The following is a 22018-nucleotide window of genomic DNA, read 5'->3' on the forward strand; positions in this document are numbered from 1 at the left end:
CTGGGCACTTGCAAATACTTCATCACCTGTGAAAGCGTAGTGAACGACTGTTGTGCTGCCTGTGGCTCCATCCTCACCTTCATCTCACAGCCGATCACCTGCCCTGCCAGGCACCACCTTGCTTGACATTGCTGTATGTGTAAACCCTCCCCTCGAGCCTGTGTGTGCTCTGCACAGTCTAAACCTTGATATAAAGCCTCGACGATGATAATTATTTTTGCTGGCTTGCCATGATGGTTCATATTGCTCTCCAGTGAGTCATGATGAAGTCTTTCAAATACTCACTTGAAATCCATAAATTCTGTGATGAATCTTTCTGCTGCTTGATGGTTGCTTTGATGATTAGTGTTAGGGTCAAAACCTGGTCAACACATGGTCTTCCAACTGAAAACAAAAAGGGAGCTTATTAAAAAAAAAAGGGAGAGTGATTTTTTTGCATGGGCAGATAAGGATAGGACAAGGGGGAAGGGTTTTAAACTAAAAGATGATAGAGTTATATTAGATGTTAGGAAATTCTTTTCTTGAGGCTGGTGAGGCACTGGCACAGGTTCCCTGGAGAAGCTGTGGATGCCCAGATGGGGCAGTGTTTAGGGCCAGGTTGGATGAGGCTCTGGGCAACCTGGTCTAGTGGAAGGTGTCCCTGCCCATGTCGCAGAGTTGGAATTAGGTGGTCATTAAGATGCCTCCCAACCCAAGGCATTCTGTGATCCTATGAAAATTCTGCCTTCGTCTCTTGAGATTTGTCTGAAAAAACTCCTGATAGAGCAGAAGATTGTTTCTCCCAGAAAGCACTGTGGTGTTTCTTAAGTCTTTTTTTTTTTTACTTTTTTTTTTTTAACCTTTTCTTTCTTTTTTTACTTTTTTTTTTAGGTATCTCAATCCCAGTTTATTGATTCTTGTAGCTTTTCCTCATCCCTGGGATTCTAAGAAAAGGGGATGGATTTGTGATTTTTATTTCAAGCCCATTGATGCTTTTACAGCTTTATTATGGTTTTTAAATACCGTTATATCTCCTCTTTGGCATCAACATAACTCCTTCTGAGCATCTGGGGTCCTGTTGTGAGTCCAGAAACTCATTTCCACCATTTCTTCTGCCTCTAAGAAGAACTCAAGAGTACAGACTCAGAAATGCTTTGAGTTTCTTTGGCACAATGTTGGAAGGACCACCCTGTCCTCTGCCTGCCAGTAACATTTTTATGGAGATAAATCTATGCTGTCCAAGTCCAGGGCAAACAGAGCTTTGTGTACAAAAAAATCCACTCACATCTCAGTGGTGAGAACACATGCTACTGGTCTGGTGTCTTGTGGTGCCATCTGAAGGGAAGGCCAGCCCTGTGTTCACAGAGATGTATGACGCACTGGCTTGTTCTGCAGATAAAGTGGCTCAAAGAATTAGTGCTGCCATGACTGCACTCAGTCATGTTAGATAAGTTAAAATATTTGCTTTAATAAGGTTTATGAGTGATGAGGTGACGCACAAATGGGTTTTCCCTGCGGGTGCATTGCTGCATGAGTGATCCCTGTGAAGTTCTCGGCTGTCTCCAGAGCAGTTGTGGTTGGGAGATTGGAGCAGGCTAGCTTCCAGTCTGGTCTGGTCCCAGCAGTCCCTGCATTCCCATGGTTGTAGCCAAAAGCCATTATATCCTGGCTAGTTCTTCCCACCATCTCTGGAGAGAAATGGGTCTAATGTATTGTGTATTTGTCACCATTCCACTTTTCATCCCATAGATGAAGGATGAAGATGGATCTCACCCAGATCTGTCTCAGCAGCCAAATACACTAAGTTCAGACATGTGTCACATCAGTAATTAAAATCAAAAATTAAATAAATCCCACCCCTGTGAGGAAGAAGGAATGCTCAGAAGTTGCCCATATGGAGTCAGAGCAATCTGGGGAAATGCTGTCTTTGCATTATATACCAGTGGAGCAGGTGACAAGCCCAAAACAAACTCCCTTTCAAAGGCAGTGAAAATTCAGCATCTTCTTTTTCACTCCCTCTGGTATTCATTTTCATACTCTTTCAGTGCTGATTTTGATTCACACCTTTTCATTCTGAATTTGAATGAATTTCAGGAAAAAACAAGAATTGCACTTTCACATCTAAAAAGCACACGATGATGATTTTCAGTCAAAGAGTAGCAATCTGCCCCCCAAAAATTATCCACTCTGATGAGAATGAATTGAAATACCTTGACCTTCTCCCTTTTTACTTAAAATTCACTTTTATCCTCTGAAGTTTTCATGTAATTTCTGGCTTCAAACGATCCCTTGGCAAGCTCCTATTTTGATTAAATGGTGTTTTCCAGCTGGACGATGTCATAAGATTTCCAGCTGGCCCTAAGCCAAGTGCAAAGCACTGGGTGAACCACCGGGCAAGAAGATGTGGATTTTGCTCTGGCTGCTGGTTCCAGCTGTGGTGGGTGCAAGGCTGGGTGAGCTGCAAGGGGGGTGATGTCACCAGCTGCTTCTGGCTTTTAAGAATGGGCTCACCTACCACACTGTGAGCTGGTTTGAGCAAGGAAGAGGAGGGTGAGGAAAGGCTGAGTAAGCCCATGAGATGGTTCTCAACCCATGAGCAAGAATCAGAGCAGGGATGGTTTGCTCTGGTCTTTGGATGCCAGTGGATGTTTTGTACCCGAGTCAGGTGATCAATGCCAAAATCCAAAACTGTAACTGTGAAGGAGATTGTGATAAGTCTGCCCTACCCAAGTCTCCTGAGGACCTCAAGCTCTACATTACGCTCCATTGCTCCACCAAACACAGCTCTACTGCTGCTGTGTGTTAAAAATAACCACAAAACTAGCCTGTCCTTTAGTGCACAGGGTTCAAACAGCAACATCCATGGTGGGAGTTTGCACTGCTTCTCAGTGCAGAAATATCCAGTGGGGAGAGACTTGCTTGTGCATGACCAGATGTGCCGGTGAGATGGAGGGTGTCCAGGTGGAAACACTCATGTACAGGGAAGAGGAAGATCAGAACGTAAGATGGAACTGAACTGATGTTGACCAAAGTCTATCAGGATGTTAAGTCCAGTGGGAGTAAAGACTCCAGCCCAGCTGCATCTCAGCTCTTTCTAGGGGTGGTCCCACAGGGGCACAAGCCATGGTGGATGGGGAATGTGGGGAAAGGGACACTACTGGAACTGACCCTAATACAAAATCACTTGTGGGAGGAGCTGCCGGCCCCGCATTTCTGAGTGCAAATACCACTCCAAAGTATTGCACTGCTTTCAACCCACACCAGTTCTTGCCTTTGGCACATGCTGCGCTCCCTACTCCCTGCCAAACCAGTACAGATGTTACAACACCCACCAGAACCCAGATAATTACAAACAGAATCAAAAGACTGGTCAGAGTTGTTTTCTTTTAATTGCCTGAACTCTCAGCCATTCTCAAGTGAGATGATTCCCACTTTCTGACATTGAATTCAAAGACATTTTTGTGGGACACGTTGCTAATACTCACTTTATGATTAGGAGAATGTCTAGAAGCCCCAACCAGGATGAGGATCACACCATGCCTGCTGATGTAATGGTTACCACAGAGTGAAACAAGTGCAGGGAAGATGAGTACAGCAGCTGAGAAAACACTTTCCTGGGAAATTAGAGCTAATTTCTTACCAGCAGCTTTTCAGCCATGGCATTGCAAAGCTCAGTTCATTTTCAGACGGGTTTGGGGAGTGTTTTCAATGGGACAGAACCATGTGATCAGCTGGTGGGAGCAGGTCAGAGAACGCTGCAGGTCCTTCACATCCTAGATCCTCGTGGGAGTTAGTGCTTACCATGGAGAGATTGTGAGCGGCTGAGATAAAGGAAGCAGCAGCATTTCCTTTTGTAACAGAGGGAAGCCAGTAATACTTTCTTCCTGGTCTTTGCCTATACAACCCTAAAGTAACAGGAGTGTGGCCCATGATGAGAAGCTTGGCTCTCTCAGACCAGTTGCAAACAGCCAGGTTTGAGTTTAACACACAAGAGCTGATTGAGTATCAATGAAACCAGTTGTCATACATGTGTGCCCTGGGGCCACTTAGAAAGCATCTGTGGGGAGGAGGACCAAGGAAACCTTCTCAGGATTTGCTCTACATAAGCCACATCATGTCTTCTCTTTTCCATCAGGATGCTTTGAGGTCCTCCTGGATGTGCAAGTGAATTTTGTCCTTGGACTTGTCATCACTGACTGTTTGGGAAGGAGCTGACCAGCACAAGCCTGCCAGTCCTGATGGGATCAGGCTGTCTTCATGACTCTCCCCCCAGTCCCTGATGCAAAATTCCTTGTCTGCCATGCCCAGACATGAAAATTTCTATCTGACGTTATTCCAGTTCATTTCTGGTTGCTGTGGAGACCAATTTAAATGAAACTCTAGTATTTTGAAAGAGAATATGAGTCGAAGTCATTTACCATGCAAGGTCCCATGCTAATAGCATTAGCATATTATTTGATTATGGTGATGTGTAGGGAATAAATTCCAGGTCCTTTTGCCATCCTTGCATCTTAAAAGAAGAGGAAGAGAAAAACCTCTGGGCTTTAACTGGTACTGAAGACCTTTACTGCATGTGAACTCCCGATTTCTGAATGCATAAAGCTTTGGGGGTCACAGGCATTTTTAACCTCAGAGCAATGTGAATAGCTTGCTGCAAAGGACCTTTTCTTTCTCTGCTTCCACTGAGCACTGTTAATAGACTGTCTAATGGGCAGGACTCAGGTTTTTAATGATGGGCAGAAAAATCCAGGATGGCTTTTTGAGCTGTTTGCATTTTTCCTGGAGTGCTGGTGTTGCAGAACCCATCAAGAGAGCGGCTGGGCTCTCCCATTCTTATCCTCACATTGCTTATACAGGTTTTCACTTCTTGCGTTTCATCCTCTAATATCTCAAGAATGGGATTGCCTTCAGGATTTCTTCAGATGATCCCAGTATGTGGACAGGGTATGCCCATGCCCCTGAATGAAAAAAAAACAAAAACTAGAAAACAAACAAATAAACAAAAAAGCACATGGAAATCTCTTGCAGATAGGCTTGCTTTGAGAGAAAAAGCTGCAGAGATGAAAAAGGGAAGCTTTCTTCCAGCAAGAAAAAAACAAAACCTAGTCAATCTCCACCCCTACAAGCATGTTTTCTGGAGCTGGACTGGCTCTTCCTTGCATTGACTTCCAGGCTGTTTTGTGGCTGCTTCAGGGTCACAATATTGTGTCCATGAAGGTTACTGTCTTCTTCTGTGTCCTCTCTGGATTTTTGCAGGGCTGTACTTGATGAGCTCACCTGAAGCTGTGTGAGAAATGTGGAGCTCTACTGCATCCACCTGTGCCCATCTTGACCCCTTACCCCTGCACCACAGCTCCCACCTCCCTTTCCTTTTAACTCATCAGCTAAAATACCGCTCACAGAGCAAAAATAACATTTATCTTACATAGAGGAGAGAAAAACAGAGTCAGACTCCTGCAGTCAGGTCCCATGCATGAGTGCAAATGCACCCATGAAGAAGGGGACTCTGAGAGGAGAAATTTGGGGGTGCTCCCTTTTTCCAAGCACTGCCTTGGTGAGCAGTGGTAATGCAGACACATAACAATGCTGCTGTTTTATTGACTCCTCGACAAACTGGGAGTTACAATGTTTCTTCCCCCAAGGTAAGGTGAGATCGAAATAAATTACTTCTGTAAAGAGCCGGGAATGGCAGCTCTTCTTTAATACAAAGTGCAAATATTTGGGCCTCTTGTGCGCTGCCTTGAATAGAAATGGTCCTAAATCATGCATAAGTAAAATGGGTTCACATTTTCACCTAGTGAAAGTTTTTCTCTGCTCTCCTGGAACATTAAAGACCTCCGCTCCCACTGTCTATAAAAAGGGCTATAAAATTTAAAGCGAGCTGTTAAGAAGCCCTGTCAGGAATTAGACCAGGATTCATTCTTTCTCCTCCATCCCTGCCAAGTGAGGCGTGCACTCATGTTTGCTCAGGCAAGGAGAGGTTCCCACATACTTGCTTGCAGTGAATGAAAAGATGATGAGGAAAATTTTGTTCAGGACCTGAAAGCAAGTTTTTCCTGGGCTAGGGGAAGTCAGTGGTGCACCAGCTTCTGGACTTTTTGATGACGTGTTGGACTGCAGCACTTGGGTGAGATGGTTCTAATTACACTGTAAAAAGTGTAATTTCCAAGGGAAAACTGGGTTAGGAGGTGCCAAAATCATTAGTCATCATCGTGATCATCATAAATAGTAATAACCAAGTATAATAACCAATAATAATATACATTGCAATCCGCTGAAACAGGATGCCAGAGCTTCATGTTACACAGTAAGAGAACTGGTTTGATCCTGGGACATCATGAGTCTGCCTCTGGGGGAAAAAATCCCTTTTCTCATATAAATGTGTCCTCTCTTTCTATAGCTCTTCATTTTCAACAGCTTCAAGTCTGTCCTGCAGCACTGGTCTCCACTGACTGCTTGTACCTCCAGACAGACTTGCTAAGGATGCCCCTGGCATCTGCCACTATCACGTGTGCCACCCACAGACAGAAAGCAGCTAATTCTACACATCCCCATTGACTTGTTTTTGCCATCTTACATACTTCCCCTGACAAAGGCAAAAATACCCACCTTGAGACCGCTTTGTGTTTTTTACAGTTAAACCACATCATCTTTGCCCTTTTCCTCTGTTCCAGCCTTTTCTTTATCCCATTTAATCAGATGGGTTTTGCATGCCCTCAGCAGATTGGTTTTGCAATATCAGAAATGAAGATCCATGAGGCAGAGCGAGATGAGGTTAGTTCCATGCAGCAAGCGAGGCCCAGCCCATGCTGCCCCCCTGGGACTGTCCTTCACCCCTAGCTGTGGGTCACTGTCCCACTCCAGGGCTCTCAGATAAAGGTGTCCCACGTGGGATGCTCAAGGGCACACATGAGCCATATCTGTGAGCATCCACCTTCATCCGCTTTTATCTCCAAGCACTGATGCCCTTATAGCAAAAATAAATAGGTGCACACCAGGCATCCCAGTCTGGCCAAAGGTTCCAAGTATTGACACAAGTGTTGAGCTCCACGATCAAGTGGCAGATTTGCCCTTCAGATGGTAACTGCCATGTCCAGGACATGTTGATATGAAACAGGGATGGGTTGCTGTCACCAAGAGGTATTTCCCAGGGCAGGAATGGGATTTGGGGCACAGCCTCATCTTGCAGAAGCAAACCTGTGTTTTCCAGGCAGAGGCATTGCATTGTTTCTGTTGCAGTCTGTCTTACTTCTGCCCATTTGTCCTTCAAAGAATTGATTACTGTTAAAATAAGTGAGATATATAATGCTTTGAGGTCAGGATTTGATTCCTTTCCCTCTCTTCTCGCTCACTCACTCTCCAGTACTGTGACTTTTTTCCCCCATTTCCCGTTCTTCTCCAAAGCAAATGCTCTCTTACTTTGCCACTGTTCTTCAGTGGTTTCATACAAATGCAAACACAGCACTGACACTAATGGAGAAAGACGATGCTATTTATTGTCATTTTTTTCTCCTCACTGTCTCTCCCATAACTCTTTCTTGGGTAATTCTCCCTGTCCTCTGTCAAATGCTTAAATAACTGGGAGATTTCACTGTTCTCCATAGAGAAAACCTAAGGAAATTAGCATAGGCTAAGTATCATTTAGATGACTGAAATTGTATAACAGCAACCATGCCCTCAGCACTCTGCAGCAGATCCTTGTCTGCAAAGGAGTGATGCTCCTCCTTTCCTTTGGCCAGTCTGTCCTGACCAGCTTCCCAAAGCAAATGGAAACGAGCATCACAAACTGGAAAGTAAAAGCTCAAAAGCCTTGTATCACTGTTGTCTCTCTACTCCTCATCTCTTCAGCAGTCAGGATGAGGCTGTGCCCTGTCCTTGCTTCTGGGAAGCTCAGCTGGCCCTGCTCAGCACCCAAAATTCAGGCAGTGATAAGAATTGGGGTGCCTGTGGCCATGCACACAGCTCTCTGTTTTGAAGGAGAGGGAAAATTATCCAGATCAGATGCTGTGTCCCACTAACCTTCTGGAGAAAACCTTTAGTGATCTGCCAAGGCATCCTTAGACTGATAACAGCTTTCCCAAGTGCCAACCAGCTTGGAGGCAATAGGGAAAGCTGAGTAAATAAACCTTGCTCGATGCCATGCTCATCCTCATGGCATTCCAGGGCCTCTTGGCAGCACTGTGGTGTGTTGACTCATCCAGTGGACATGTTGTTTGTTCTCTTCCTGCCAAGAGAAGCATGTGGATGGCTTGTTTTGGTAGGGTTGTTTGTCTTGTTTAAATTATTTCTTGGTATTTGTGCTTGAGGAGAGAGCTGGCAGCAAAAGTGGGGATGCAGGGAGATTCCCATGAAGAAAATTCCCCCTCTTTTTGCTCATAAATGATGGAACTGCTCCAAAAAGTGAGGAAGACGATGGTGCATGACCATGATCTACTCTATGCCCTCTAGGGATTATTTCTAGTAGATTTCTACTATTTCCTCAATAAAGAGTCATTTGCCACAAGTTTTAACTGGCACAAAGTCAGCAGTGTGGTCCATGGTACTTCGTGGCCAGAGCAGATTTGAGGAGCTCTTGTCTGTGGAGCTCTTGGACCAGCCCATGCCAGTTTGGTGTTGGGGATCATAGGAATTTTGTGCCACTCAGAGATGCCAAGCAAGCCAGGCACCTTTGCTGCTATCAACAGGAGCACAGGAATTTATCCACGGTATCATTTGAAGATAGAGAGAGTTGCAGTCTTAGCCTCTGCCTTCAAGCAAGGGAAAGCTGATGTTGTGGCTCTGGTGGAAAAGGACATTCAGAGCAACAGTTTCCAAAGGAGGCTGTGTTATTATTTTGCTCAGATAAGCCCAGGAATACTGTGTGGAGCTATGTGCACACAGCAATAGTCGAGTGCTCTGAGCAAGGGAATTCAGAACTGTCAACAAGGAGGGAATTACCGCTTTGGGGGATTGAAAACATTCATAAAAAATTCCTGGCTCCCAGCCTAGTCCATCCCATTGCTGGCTGTGCTCACAGTTGTGGATTTTTGCTTTGAGGATGGATTTCCAAATTTTTTTCCCCACTTTGCTGTAACACATGGACAAAAAGGTGTATCTTAACCTGGACTAGCAAGTTCCAAAAGCCTTCAGCCAAAGGCCGCTGACACCGTGGGGTTTTGCAGGGCTGTGCTGGTTTTTCCCCACAGAGCTGCTGGCTTCTTGCAGGGGCCAGTGCAACAGCTGTAGCCTGAGCCCAGCAAGATGTATGTGTATAAATCCTGCTGCTGACATTGGATTTTAGCTTGTGGCCGTCCAACAGTGCCTTTTCCAGACCGTGAGAGTCCAATTCCCCAAACCCGGAGGAGAGCTGGCCAGGAAACGTGAGGTTAAGATGACACTTCCCACATGGCCCCACTACATAACTTTAACTCTGTCCCCCCTGGGAATGGCAGTAGGAACTGCACAAGATCTTATCCCTTCTTGGCTGTACTTGACACATTCCCTCAACATAAACTCAAGATATCAACATCAAGCCAGAGGATTAGAGGGTTACGTCTACACTGTTAAATGAAGGAGGGCCCTGGGTTTCTCCATGGCCCCAAGGTGGATGGCCATGAGGGATTGAGAATCATCATTCTTTTTGGCTTCTGGAGAGACTGAGTTGAGTATCTTTGGTCATGATGCAGGTGGGACCGATGCCTGGAGGCATCCAGATGGGATCCCATGGGGATTGTTCACTAAGAGCTCTGTGTGGATTTGGGAAAGGAGTGTTTGTCCTCGTTGCTTGGCAGCTGGGCGCTGCAGCACGGCAAGTTAAAATGTCTTTGGGATCTCTGGCTCGTATTCATCCTCTATGCCTTACCCTCATGGGGATCTGTCTGCATTTCAAGTTCACAATGGTGCCCTGATTTTTCCCTTAGCGAGTGCTAGTCTGCAGATACTGTTTTCCTGCCATGATTTCCTTTCTTGCCTCCTTTCCTGCCCTCCAGCAGGACCTGCTGTCAGTGTATGACCTGGGCACATGAGCTGTCCTTTATTCTAGTACCAAAAAACTCTACAACATAAAAAATCCAGACCAATCCTGGCAGTCTCCTTCAACAGGATTTATCTTCCCAGCACTTGCAATACCTTCCCAGCCCTGCAAAGCAATCCATCTCTCACCTACTATTATGGAGTTCATCTCACAGACCTAATGGAGTACATGAGTCCTGAATTGGCTCCCACTAATGCTCTTGGTGGTTGGGTCGCTGTGGGAAGCAAGCTGGGAATTCATTTTGAAAATCAATGAGGATGCCAATAGAGCGGCTTTCCCCAGGGAAGTGACATGCTTTTACCAGGCATTGTCTCCTGCCCCCCTTCATCCCCCATTTTCATTTATGTGTTTGGAGTAACCGTGGAGTAACTCATCCTAATTTCAACGAGTGCATCTTTTGCGCTGTGTTCTCTGGTTTCCTCAAATCAGACTGATTTTTGGGGAAAGATTAAGGTCTCCTGGCAGTGCAGAATGCCAGGGCTCCCTGAAGTGTTACGATTTGGAGTTGCTGTGCCCTGGGGTGTTGCTGGGGACTGTCTCCTCTGTGCAGCCCCATCTCTCCCTCAGGCTGTGTTAGCACAAATAAATCAGTGTTATTTCTAACTCCTGTGTGTATTTTGCCTTGCCATGACATTTTGACGCAATGGCAAGTGCAGAGCCTGCAGGGATAGTGTGAGAGGACAGCTCAGAGGCACCCCAGCACAGTCCAGTTCATAGTTGTCCCCAGAGGTGACCTTGATGCTGGGATGGGAGCACACCACCAACCTGTCATCCTCACCATGCCCAAAGAGTCCTGGCCAAAGCACGGTGCCATGGGCAATTCTTGCTGGTGATTCGGGAGGTGGCAAGATGGGGTTCCTGAGAGGCACTTTGGGTGCAGCACCCCTATTTTTGATGGCAGTGTGGGTTTGGGGTCTTTCATCCTGGCTGATCTCAAAGCACTCAATTTGGAATTTTCATAGCTCTCAAGATTCCTTTTCCAGTGGGGATCATTCTGCACTGCTATGGGATAAATATTTAATAGGAATGAGGGTCAAGACACTCTTTTGTCCGAGGACACCGAGATGGCCATTTACTCCCATGAAGAGCCCCAGGGGATTTTTAATGCCCATGCAAAAAAGACAGGAATCAGAGTTTTAAGCTGTCATCCCCCACCATTAATGTCAGTGTTAAATATCGATCCTTTCTGTGTTTAGCACAAACCAAACAACAGAGTCAAGCCAGGCTCTTTGGCTTTTATTAATGTATTTTTTGTGCACCAGGTGAAGTTTGCAGCAGCACCAGGGAAAAAATGTAACAGCAGTGAATGAGCAGCAGACAGATTGATTTTGTTTCTTGACATGATGCAGAAGTTGGTGAAAATTCACCCTGTATGGATCTTTTCCTTTTTCAAGCCACGACAGCCGCTTTATAGAGAACTCATTTCTCTGTAACATAAAGGAATCAGGTGCAAAATTTCTGGTAGGATCTGGAATTTGAGGAAAGGAGTAGAAAAAAAGAGGTTGGTAATCTATAAAAAGTCACTCATCCTTGTGTTGGAGCACGGATACCTGAAGTCAGATTTGAAGAGCCAGTGAACATGGTGTCAAGGAAACCAGAGATCAATCCCAAAATTAGTGGTGGCTGGAAAGTGCATGGATTTCTCCTTTTTGTTGGGGTTTAGGTTTTTTCTGTGTTTTGTATCAGTACCAGATAAATGTAAATCACACTTATCGTATGAAGTGTGACTTCTGCGAACCACAGTGAGTGGAGTGATTTTCACATGTCAGGAGTGCATGGATGGGCTTCTGTGTGTTCTTCTGCAACCAGAGATGTGTCAGCATTTCCAAAATATTCTGCAGCTTGTGGGTTCTCTGGGTGTTTTGGTTTTGTTTTGGCTTTTTTGGTTTTGTTTTTTGTTTTTTTAGTGGGAATTTACAGCTTGGCTGTAAAAATTCATCTGTGGTTTGAATTCATGAAGCACATTTATAAGAGGGCTGGAGTAGCTGGGTGATTATTCCTGACCTCTGGGATATTCCCCATTGAAATTAATATTTTAAGGTCTGTTTCTCCTTGAGTAGGGGAGTAGGCACTAAGAGTCATGCCTTGGGTCTGCATCCCTTTTTATTCACAGAAAACAGCAGCAACTCTCTTGTGGTCACAAAATCAATACAGAATTTGGAAACATGAGAATATTTTTCATCTTTGCTGTCATTATGTCCATCCAGATTCCCACCCCATTCCTCAGTTAACCCAAGTGTAAAGGAATAGCAGTGATGCCCTTACACAGAGGGTTGGAGGTGACTTTAATCAAATCTCACTGCGGTGTGAAAGCTCCTCTCTTTTAAATCAGGTTTTAACAACCCACTGAGAGCCCCATGAAATGGGTTGACATCCTGCAGACATCCCAGCAAGCCACCATTTTGTCACTATGTGATAAAATATTATAAAATTATGAAATATGATTTATGATAAAATATGCTAATTTTTTCTTTCCATACATGGCACCTATAGTTGCAATTGCTCTGACTAAAGCTGAGAGAACCACTTGGAGCCATTAGCAAACTGACCTCTCTAAATGCCAGAGCATTTACATAAGGAAAACCCTGGGAAGATGGGATGTGGGGTAGCTACATCTCCCACTCACAGGTGTGTTTTTTCCCTGCACAGAAACCCTGAGGAGCATCGCCTCCATGAACCACGCCCCGCGCTCCTCCCCAGCAGAGCTCAGCAGTGCCAGCCACCACCTGCTGCGAGAGCGCAAGTCCTCAGCGCCGTCCCACTCCAGCCAGCCCACCCTGTTCACCTTTGACTCACCTGCCAGCCACCTCCAGAGCACCCTGTCGGCCAGTGCCCCCCAGGACTACCTTTTCCTCCACCAGTGTATGAGCAGAAAGTCAGAAAACGCAAGGTATTGTAGCCCGCCCACTCGGGGACAGCTGAGGGGAGGGCTGGGTGGGAGTGGCTCAACCCACCTCCATCCTTGGAGGTCTGCAAAACCTCAGGAGAAAGTCCTGAGTGGGTGTCTCATCTCATCGTGGTTGGGAGAAAGTCAGCGTGGTGACCTCACAAGCTCCCAGCTTTCCTGGCTTTTCTGGTGGTGTTAAAAACTGGCTGAATGGCCAGACCCAGAGGACGGTGGTCAGTGGCATGAAGTCTTGTTGGAGGCCAGTCACTAGCAGTACCCCAGGGGTCAGTATGGGATCTGGTTCAAAGGGACATGAAGTTGCTGAAGGGCTGGAGCATCTCTCTTAAATGGTAAGGCTGAGAGCGCTGGAGCTGTTCAGCTGACATGTGAGAAGGCTCAGAGGAACCTCCCCTGCAGGGAGGGTGCAAAGGGGTCGGAGCCAGGCTCTTGTCAGTGATTCCCAGTGCCACAGACCAGGGGCCATGGGCACAAGCTGAAACACAGGAGAGCCCATCTGAACATCAGGAAACATCTTTTTCACTGTGAGTGTGACTGAACACAAGCACAGGTAACCCAGAGAAGTTTAGGAGTCTCCCTCCTTGAAGATATTTAGAAGTTGTCTGGGCATAGTCCTGCCACAGCTTTAGGTTGCCCTGCTTTAGCAGGGGTTTAGGCCAGATGACTTCTACAGGTCCCTTCCAACCTCAACCACTTTGTGATCCTGCAGGCAGGGCCCTAATTCCTGCCTTTAACCAGAAAAAGGACAAAGGGATGGGCAAGGTTTGCACCACTCTGCCATTCACCCCTTGCAGAACTCACTGGGCTTCGTGGCAGCTGGTGGTGCACGGCGTGGGATTGCTGAGCCAGTGATAACTCCCTGCCTCCAGACCCAGCCAGTTGCCTTAAATAGCAAGGAGATTTTTTGACGTGAAAGAGTTTTGGCTCGCAGGAGCGGGCGAGGAGGGAGGGAGGGAGGGAGAGACAGTCGGAACCCAGCTGGTGTGGAGTGAGAGCAGAGCTCGGGCTGCAGCCTCCACTGGGCTTTCCTGCTGCAGCTGACTTTCCCTACTTGGAAAACATCAACAGAAAAGGGCTCAGAAAAATTAACTTCAGATGGAGTTAATGGAACAGTGTTTAAAAAAAATGGTCCTCTCACACTCCAGCTGTGAGGATACCTAAAAGCCACCCTCTGAGAACTTGAGCAGGGCTGGGACCTGGAGGAGAAGAAAGCAAACACCAATGCTTTGGTGAGCAGAAGCAAACTGGCCAGTGGTAGCTTCTGCAGCTGGGCCAGAAATAATCATCTGATCAATGCCCAGTGCATGGGGCCAGGCTGCAGGACTGCTGGGAATCCCTGCCCTTTCTGCTCTGCAGCTCTTACTTTACTCATCCATAAAATGAGGGTAATAGTAGCTAATTGGCAGGCAGTGCAGAATAATTAACCCATGAGATGTTTCAAGTCCTCGACCGAAAATACTCTGACAGAACCCAAACCACTGAGGTCCAAAGGTGGCAGGGATTCATTTGTCATATCGCAGCATCGCTTGCTTTTTCTCCTAAATAAGCCCTATTTCTGAGCGCCATCTCGTGCTGGCTCCATGAAACAGAGTTCCTGTTGTCACTGCAGAGCATCAGCCACACCAGAGCAGTGTAAACCAGCATCTCCCAGCTTTTCCCATGGGACTGGCACTTCCCCAGTGATTTGCCACGGCTGGAAACTGTCCCCATAACCATTTCACTTTCTCACACCACAGTGGTTGATACAGAGAAGAACTTTAGTCTGTGGGCAGGGTGTTTATATGGGGCTGGCTGAGCCATGACTGGGAGAGTGTGGTCCCCAAAAGCCTGACCCAGGTAAGGGATAAAACAGGGATAAAGCAGGGATAAAATAGGAGATGAGGTACCTTGAGGGGAATCAGCAGAGGAGCAGTGGCTGGCCAGCAGTTGTTAGAGGCCCAAGATCTCTGTGCTCAAGCCCCTGTTCTGGCGAGTGTCCCCAGGCATGACCATGTGTAAATTGAGGAATCATTACCAAAGCATGTCCTGCTCACCCTGGAGGACTCAAGGGCTTTTACAAATCTGAAATTAGCCCTGAGGTTCATTCCTCCCCCCGTGCACGTCAGGACTGCAAACCCCAGATCCCAGCTGGGGACTTCTATTACCTCCCCAGTGCTTGTCCTGCAAGAGGGCAGGATGATGACATGGCTGGAAACTTTGAAATAATCCCCATCAGGAATTTTCTGCAGGCCTTCTCAAACACATTTGCCAGGCAGAGGTGAGATGAAGTCTCCCTCCTCTACTGCAGATGGGTGGTCAAGGCACGATGGCAATGCTGGCAAATTGGCACTTTGCAGCTGTGCCCTGGGATGTTGCCAGCTGATCTGCAAATTGCCCTTTTGGAGCAATTTATATCTGGACAAAAGGCTCATTCTTGCCTATGGCCCTGGAGTGCATGTACCTCTCACTTATGACAGAGTCATTTTGATGGTGTTTCAGGATTAAGTGGCTTGTGGGCATGGTTGGAGGGGTCTGAGGTGTTCCCCTTGCTCTGGGGTTGGGCAGTGCAGGTCAGTAAGGTGATAAACCGAGGGAGCAGAGCTCTCTGCACCCAGAACCAGCTCTCCCCCTACTTCAGCCCCTTTCTTCCCTCCCTCTGCAGGAGTGCCAGCTTCTCCCAAGCCACAAGGTCTGCCTTCTTTATGCGGAGCGACACGGCGGTCCAGAAGCTCTCGCAGGGCAATGGGCACTGCATGAACGGCGTTGGTGGGCAGCTCCACGGCTTTTACAGCCTGCCAAAACCCAGCCGGCACAACTCGGAGTTCAGGGACAGTGCCTACGACCTCCCGCGCTCCTTTGGCTCCTACACCCACCCCAAGTCGAGCCTCACCAGCTCCGAAACTGATAATGAGGAGGTCTACACCTACAAGACTCCCAACAACACCCTATGCAAGGAGTTTGGGGAGCTCTCCACGGACTCCTATGACATCCCTGCCACCCCACTCTCCATCTACCAGATCCCCAGGACATTTACACTGGACAAGAACCACAATGCTCTGGCTGTGGCCGCCAGCGACTCACCCGCTGCACCACCCCCACGGCCCCCGAAACCTGGGCAGACAGAGCCACGGTGGGGCAGTCCACCCCAGCGGCCCCAGCCTGGTGAAAATTTAGGTCTCACCCCCTTGGCAGCCACCATTCCCCGGAGAAACACGCTGCCAGCAGTGGAGAACAGCAGACTGCACCGAGGTGAATTTGGCGGGGGGGCGGACCTGGGGGTGTCTTTGTGGTATCCAGCAGCCTTGGGTGGATCAGTCCCACTGGACTGTGGTAGGGCTGGGGTGCAGGTGGCATGAACCAGGGGGTTGAACACAGAGAAGCTCTCCCCAGCCAGGATCTGGCCCTGTTTTTTGCATTCAGCAGGCATGGAGAGGCATCTGCAGAGTTCTGCCCACCAGAGCTGCTCAGCTGGCTCTTGGCTGTGTTGTACCTGGAACCAAAACCCCAAACATGCTTGCTTATGCAGCCCTTCACCAGATTTTTGTTATTTTGGCCATTTTTAGCTTACCTTTACTTCAGTTCGTAACCAGATTTATCAGAACATACTTCAGCCTGGAGCTGCCTTGGTTTTGCATATTTCCAAAACCCTACATGCTCAGTGCAGCAGAGCCACAAGTGCCATTGGCCATGGGTGGGCTGTAGGTGTGCATGCCCTTTCCAAACCTTGTGCCTAGGATGAGATAGTTGCAAAGTAACTTAGAAAAGGTGGCTGGAGAGAAAATATGCTGTAAATTATACACACAGCTCTCTGAAATGCTGCTCCCATCTACTCCTACCTAAATGCCCACACTTAGACTGAGATCAGATCCACGCTCAGCAGGACAGACTGGTCTAAGAGCTTAGCACCCATCCTCCTCTTACTGGAGGCTGCCAGCCTTTACATTTACAGAGCAAGCTCCAACAGAGCTCCCCCTTAACCCAGTTTTGTCACCATGATCTGCCTTATCTGACACCTTTACCCCTGGGATTTTGCAGGACTTTGACAGAACAGGGTTAGGTCTGCACAGCAGATTGTGCAGTTGTGCTGATGCATCAGGGTGATGCTAATTGGGAAGGAGCATAGCAGAGAGCCTGTAACGAGCTAAAGATCACATTTTCTCATCAGCATCTCAATCAACAAGATCAGATACTGCCCTACCCGTGCCTGGGTTTTGTTTTCAGGGACCCTTTTTAATTAGCAGTTGAGATGGGACACGTGCATTTGTGGTTGTGTTGCAGCTTCTTCTTGTGAGACGTACGAGTACCCCCAGCACGGGGGCAGCAGCGCTGTGCAGTCAGTCGAGTCCATGAACGATGGCTACAACTCCTACCTGGTGAGTTAGCCTTGGTGTGGGCCACCACACGACAGGCACCACTTGCACCTTACAGATTCAGAGACAGGCTGGTTCCAAGGTGGCCCTCACAGCCCAGTCCTGCAGAGCTAAGTCAAGAAGGGGTCTAATTAGTGGTTCCAGTTTAAAGATGGTGACCTGCAGAAAACAATGAAGTGGCCACCATCTAACCCAGGTGGTGCAGAGCTTTGCTTCCACACAGTGTATCTGCCTGCAGCTTTGGCCCAAAAAACAAACTACCCAAGTGTCTGCCTTCTTCCTGAAAGCCTGGGATGTCGCTGAGCTAAATGTTGACATGTTGCCAGAACAGCCTCTTTTGTGCACTTTTTAAGATTTCCTGAGCTGGAGATGACATTAAAGCAGCCTTTCACACTGCATTTTAGTCATGGACAGAGACTAGGGAAGAAAGACTTTCCAGGTTAAGCATGCTTCTCCAGTTCACTGTGATCATGAGGAGATGCTCAGGTCTGGGTGATAAAGACCTTTCTGAAAACTCAGAATGTTGCAATGTCCTGGAAATGAAGGAGGTAGAGCCTCTCAGTGCAAACTGATGGGCGAGGAGGCAACAGATCATTCCTTCCCTCTGTGTTTAGATTGCAGATTGAGTCTCCCCTCAGGTGTTGTTTGGTTATGATGAAATGAAGGGTTTGTAGTGGACGGCACTGAGTAGTGCCTGATGCTCACAGCACACCCTCCCACTTGTCCCCCAGCAGGCCAAGGCAGCGGTGGCCCGCTCCCACAGCACCGACTCCGAGGACAACTATGTCCCCATGAACCCTGGTTCCTCGCCCCTAATCCATGCTGAGAAAGCCAACGACAATGCCCAAAATCTCTACATCCCCATGAGCCCTGGGCCGCATCACTTTGACCTGGTGGGGTTGTCCTCAGCCACCCTTCCCATGCATAAAGGAGGAGCCGTGGCCCAGTGCCACAGACGGCTGAGTGAAATCCAGCCCCCGCCAGTCAACCGCAACCTCAAACCCAACCGAAAAGGTAAGAACAGTTGGTTGTGCACAGATCTTCCCATGAAGATCTTCTTTTCCCTTCTATTCTCTTCATACGTCAGACTGGATCTGTGAAGTTTTGTCCAGTCCTGGGTGGGGTGTGCTTTGCTACTGCCAGTACAGTCAGACCTTCAGATGCCCCTCATCCCCTTCCTCTTTCAGGAGCTCTGTAGTGCAAGTGTAGCTTTCATGATGCTTGAGCAGTCCATCTCAAACCCTCCCAGGCCTTTACAGGAGATGAATGTCACAGGCAGGATTTCACCCCCTTGGCCTGCACCCCTCCCTGTGCTCCACCCCAGAAGTCTCAATGTTGTATTCAGATGACACAAATTTTTCCTACAGTATCCTACTGGGTGGTTCAGGCAGTTTTTCCTTGAGGGCTTTGCTGACATTCTCCAAATCTCTCCCTAATCCATTGTCTGACAGGTGGCCAAGGAGATCCTGAGGATGAGGGCTCCCATCTCTAGATCTCTAGGGTGACACCACCCAACCCCATGAACACTCTGTTTAAGGACTGGCGTTGGAGTGTAGCACTCTACCACCTAATGAACCATCCATAATGAGAAAAGCTTTCACACTACCTTGTAGATGTTCTTTCCATTTCCTATGGAAAACCACTCCACACAGAGGCATCTCAGGCCTGGCAGAGCCTGGTCTTGTCCCCATCTAATGCATTAGTTACCACAGGTATCTAATGAATGGTTTTGGGGTTTGGGCATTTTTAGCACATCTCCATTCCCTGGAAGGCACATTCCCCTTTTGGGACCATCCATCCACTTTGGGGCTGTGGAGCAGAGGGAGAAATTCACTGTTTTCTCCCAGTTCTGGTGTAAATGAGCACAGGAGTTCTGGTTCAGAGTATTTGTCATCAGCAGGGAGGGCTGGGGGACTGATCAGTAAAATGGGAGGTAATCAACCATCTGTTGGGGACACTCTCATGCCTGTCATGGATGCTGAATTGTAGGAACATGCTGCCTCTGAATAAAGTCTTTTTCCCTCCCCAGCAAAGCCATCACCGCTCGACCTGAGGAACAACACTGTCATTGATGAACTTCCCTTCAAATCGCCAGTCACAAAATCCTGGTCCAGGCCAACGTGAGTAATGGCTGGGGGATGAATTCTTGCTTTGCTCCAACAGCAGCTCTCTGGTCTCATTCTCACTGGTGTCCACATGTAGGCATGCTGTCACTTTTGCCATGGATTAAACATTCCCCACAGCACAGCAGGATAAATTCATTTCGGTTGAGATTTCACATGGAAATCCAGTATGTGGCTAACAAGCTAATTAAGATCCCTTGAAGACATTTCCTGTTTCTGGGATCTGACCACTACTGGAGAGCCGTGGCTCTGACCTGAGACCTGTGGTCCACCATGATTCATGATGCAGCTGAGCCAGACCAACTCAGCCATGCTGTGTGGGGGGCATGATTTCACATCCAAGCTATCCCCCCCAAAACCCCACTGTTGTCTCAAAGCATAGGGTGACTCTCAGGGTCTGACCAAGCCATGTTTTGATTGCCTTGAAAGCAAAGCTTAGCCTGAAGGAAGTCTGCAAAATTAAACCAAAGCACTTCAGAGTTACGTCTGCCAGCCAAAAATAACAGGATTCGCACAATTCAGCTCTGCTACTAATTCATGGTCTGATGTTGTCCAGTAAAAGGCAGAAGCAAAGCTTGGCTGTTATGACTCCTCTAATAAATTGGATTGTGTGGAGACTGACTGCAGGGCATGAGTGCTGTGTGCTGAAATCACTGCGCTGGGAAGCAGCGAGCAGGCTTTGATTGACAAGAGGTCTGACCCTGGAGAAGCTAATGGATTTTTCCCCTATCAGCTAATCATATGACCCTGCTTTACTGAAAGGCAACGAATAGCTTTTTGAGACACACATTTTAATGCCAGAAGCTGATTTCATTATTTTGTTTGGTGTAATTAGATTTGGCCAGCTGAAAGCAAGACAATTCCTCAGAGAATTTGTTTTCCGGCAAAAAGTTTGGATAAGACCTGTACGGTAAACAAATCCTGTAGCTGTGGTGAGGCTGGAGGTGAGAGGCTTTACCAAGGCTGCCCCTCCATCCTCCACAATTAAATGTTTCCTGTGAAATGAAAGAGTTTGTGGAATCTGATTTGTGTAGATGAGAGCAGGAGAGTTATGGGTACACAGCAAGCACAGTGTTACTAAAAAATTCTAGAAAGAAAAAATTGAGGAGACCAAACCCAGGAATCTCCGACCTATGGAAAGGACAGTCTGGAGAGCCTCGATGCCACCAGCTCTTCTTCGTGCCCAGATTGCATCACAGTGATGGTTGCAGGCATCAGGGGCTGCCCTGTCCCATCCCTCCTTGGTGAAGGACAAGCAGGACTTGCAGCCATCAATAACACATCAACCCTTGTTCTTGCAGCCAGACCTTCAACGCCGGCTCTCTGCAGTACTGTCGCCCTGTCTCCTCCCAGAGCATCACCAGCACTGACTCGGGAGACAGCGAGGAGAACTACGTGGCCATGGTAAGGGCCCCACAGCTAATACAGATGGTCCTGGCAGGACATGTACTTTCCCCAGCTCGGCAGATGCATTCCTAGCTCATGACGTGGAAGTGCTCAGATAGCACTGTGTGCAGTACTTCCTTATGTGCATCCCTAAATGCACAAAACAGGGTGTTTCCTTCTGAGAACGACGTGTCTCATTGGAGTTTTAAATGTGTATGAGAGCAGAAACATGTATCGCCTACTTTGCCAGGAATTAAGAGGGGATAAAAATTTATATGGACTGTCAGGGTGTATTTTCCTAATTAAAGTTGCTTTTTTTCAATTTTTTTTCCCCTAATAGCTGCTGACATCATGCTTCTGTGGGAGCAGGGGCTATCAGAGAAGTTGCAGGGAGTGGCACTGCTTACAGGGAGGAGATTTTGTCTCTCTTGGTGAAGCTACTGACTTGAAGCATATTTTTGAGGCTGTGTAACTAATAGGGTAGAGGAAATCTGTGCTCTATGCAGCATGGTTGTGATTAGTGAAGATCCCAGAGCTGGCCCAGCCTCTCTGAGGTGTGGTTCCTGGGAAATGCTGAAGCCCACATCTGTTGTCAGGCATACGAATCAAATCAGCAGAAAGGCAGCAGAGCTGCTCTGAAGCATGAAATCAAGAGCATGAGCTTGAAATACTTGTTAGCCCAATATACAACATGTATAGTATCCCAACAGTTTTTGCACATCCTTGTCCCAGTGGCATGTGAGCAAATCCCCAGGATCTTTTAAAGGTGCCTCCAACATGCTTCATTACTGGTTTTGTGTTAATTTCCTTTTCCCTTTCTTCCTTCCCATTTTAATCCTCATTATCTCTCCTGTCTCTTCCCTGCATTAGCAAAACCCCATTTCTGCTTCTCCTGTTCCTAGTGGTACCAACAGCCCAGCACCTAAAAAGAGTTCGGGGAGTGTGGATTACCTGGCCCTGGACTTCCAGCCAAGCTCACCAGGGCCACACAGGAAGGTAAGGGGGCTTTTATAAACTTCTGATTAAAAGTGATGCATATTTAAGGGCTTGTGTGCACATTGGCAACAGCATGGTGCAAAGCCCCGGACTGTGGTCTCAAGAATCTCTGTGCTCAGAGCACTGGAGCACCTCTGCTGTGGAGACAGGCAGAGACAGGTGGGATTGTTCAGCCTGGAGAAGGAAAGGCTCCAGAGGGACCTTAGACCATCTTCCAGTGCCTAAAGGGGCTACAAGCGAGCTGGAAGGGGGACTTTTTACAAGGACA

The 22018-nt window shown here is 47.5% G+C and overlaps 1 protein-coding gene across 3 annotated transcripts in view; it reads left to right on the forward strand.

Annotated features, from left to right (window-relative positions):
* The window catches only part of GAB2 (GRB2 associated binding protein 2), a 93991-nt gene that overhangs the window by 63921 nt on the left and 8052 nt on the right, over window positions 1-22018 (forward strand). The window contains exons 3-9 of one of the 3 annotated variants that reach the window (XR_001522837.3): window positions 12641-12881; window positions 15538-16124; window positions 17154-17248; window positions 17977-18259; window positions 19275-19365; window positions 20670-20772; window positions 21657-21750. Coding sequence is in view for 2 of the 3 variants with exons in the window: in XM_015634906.3 (XP_015490392.1) it covers window positions 12641-12881; window positions 15538-16124; window positions 17154-17248; window positions 17977-18259; window positions 19275-19365; window positions 20670-20772; window positions 21625-21750 (1526 nt within the window). In the remaining variant the exon portion in view is untranslated. Of the gene's footprint in view, window positions 1-12640; window positions 12882-15537; window positions 16125-17153; window positions 17249-17976; window positions 18260-19274; window positions 19366-20669; window positions 20773-21624; window positions 21751-22018 lie in introns of all 3 variants that reach the window. The other 2 variants (XM_015634906.3, XM_015634908.3) reach the window with 2 other exon arrangements.

This window comes from Parus major, chromosome 1 (genome assembly GCF_001522545.3).
Source record: "Parus major isolate Abel chromosome 1, Parus_major1.1, whole genome shotgun sequence".
NCBI lineage: Eukaryota > Metazoa > Chordata > Aves > Passeriformes > Paridae > Parus > Parus major.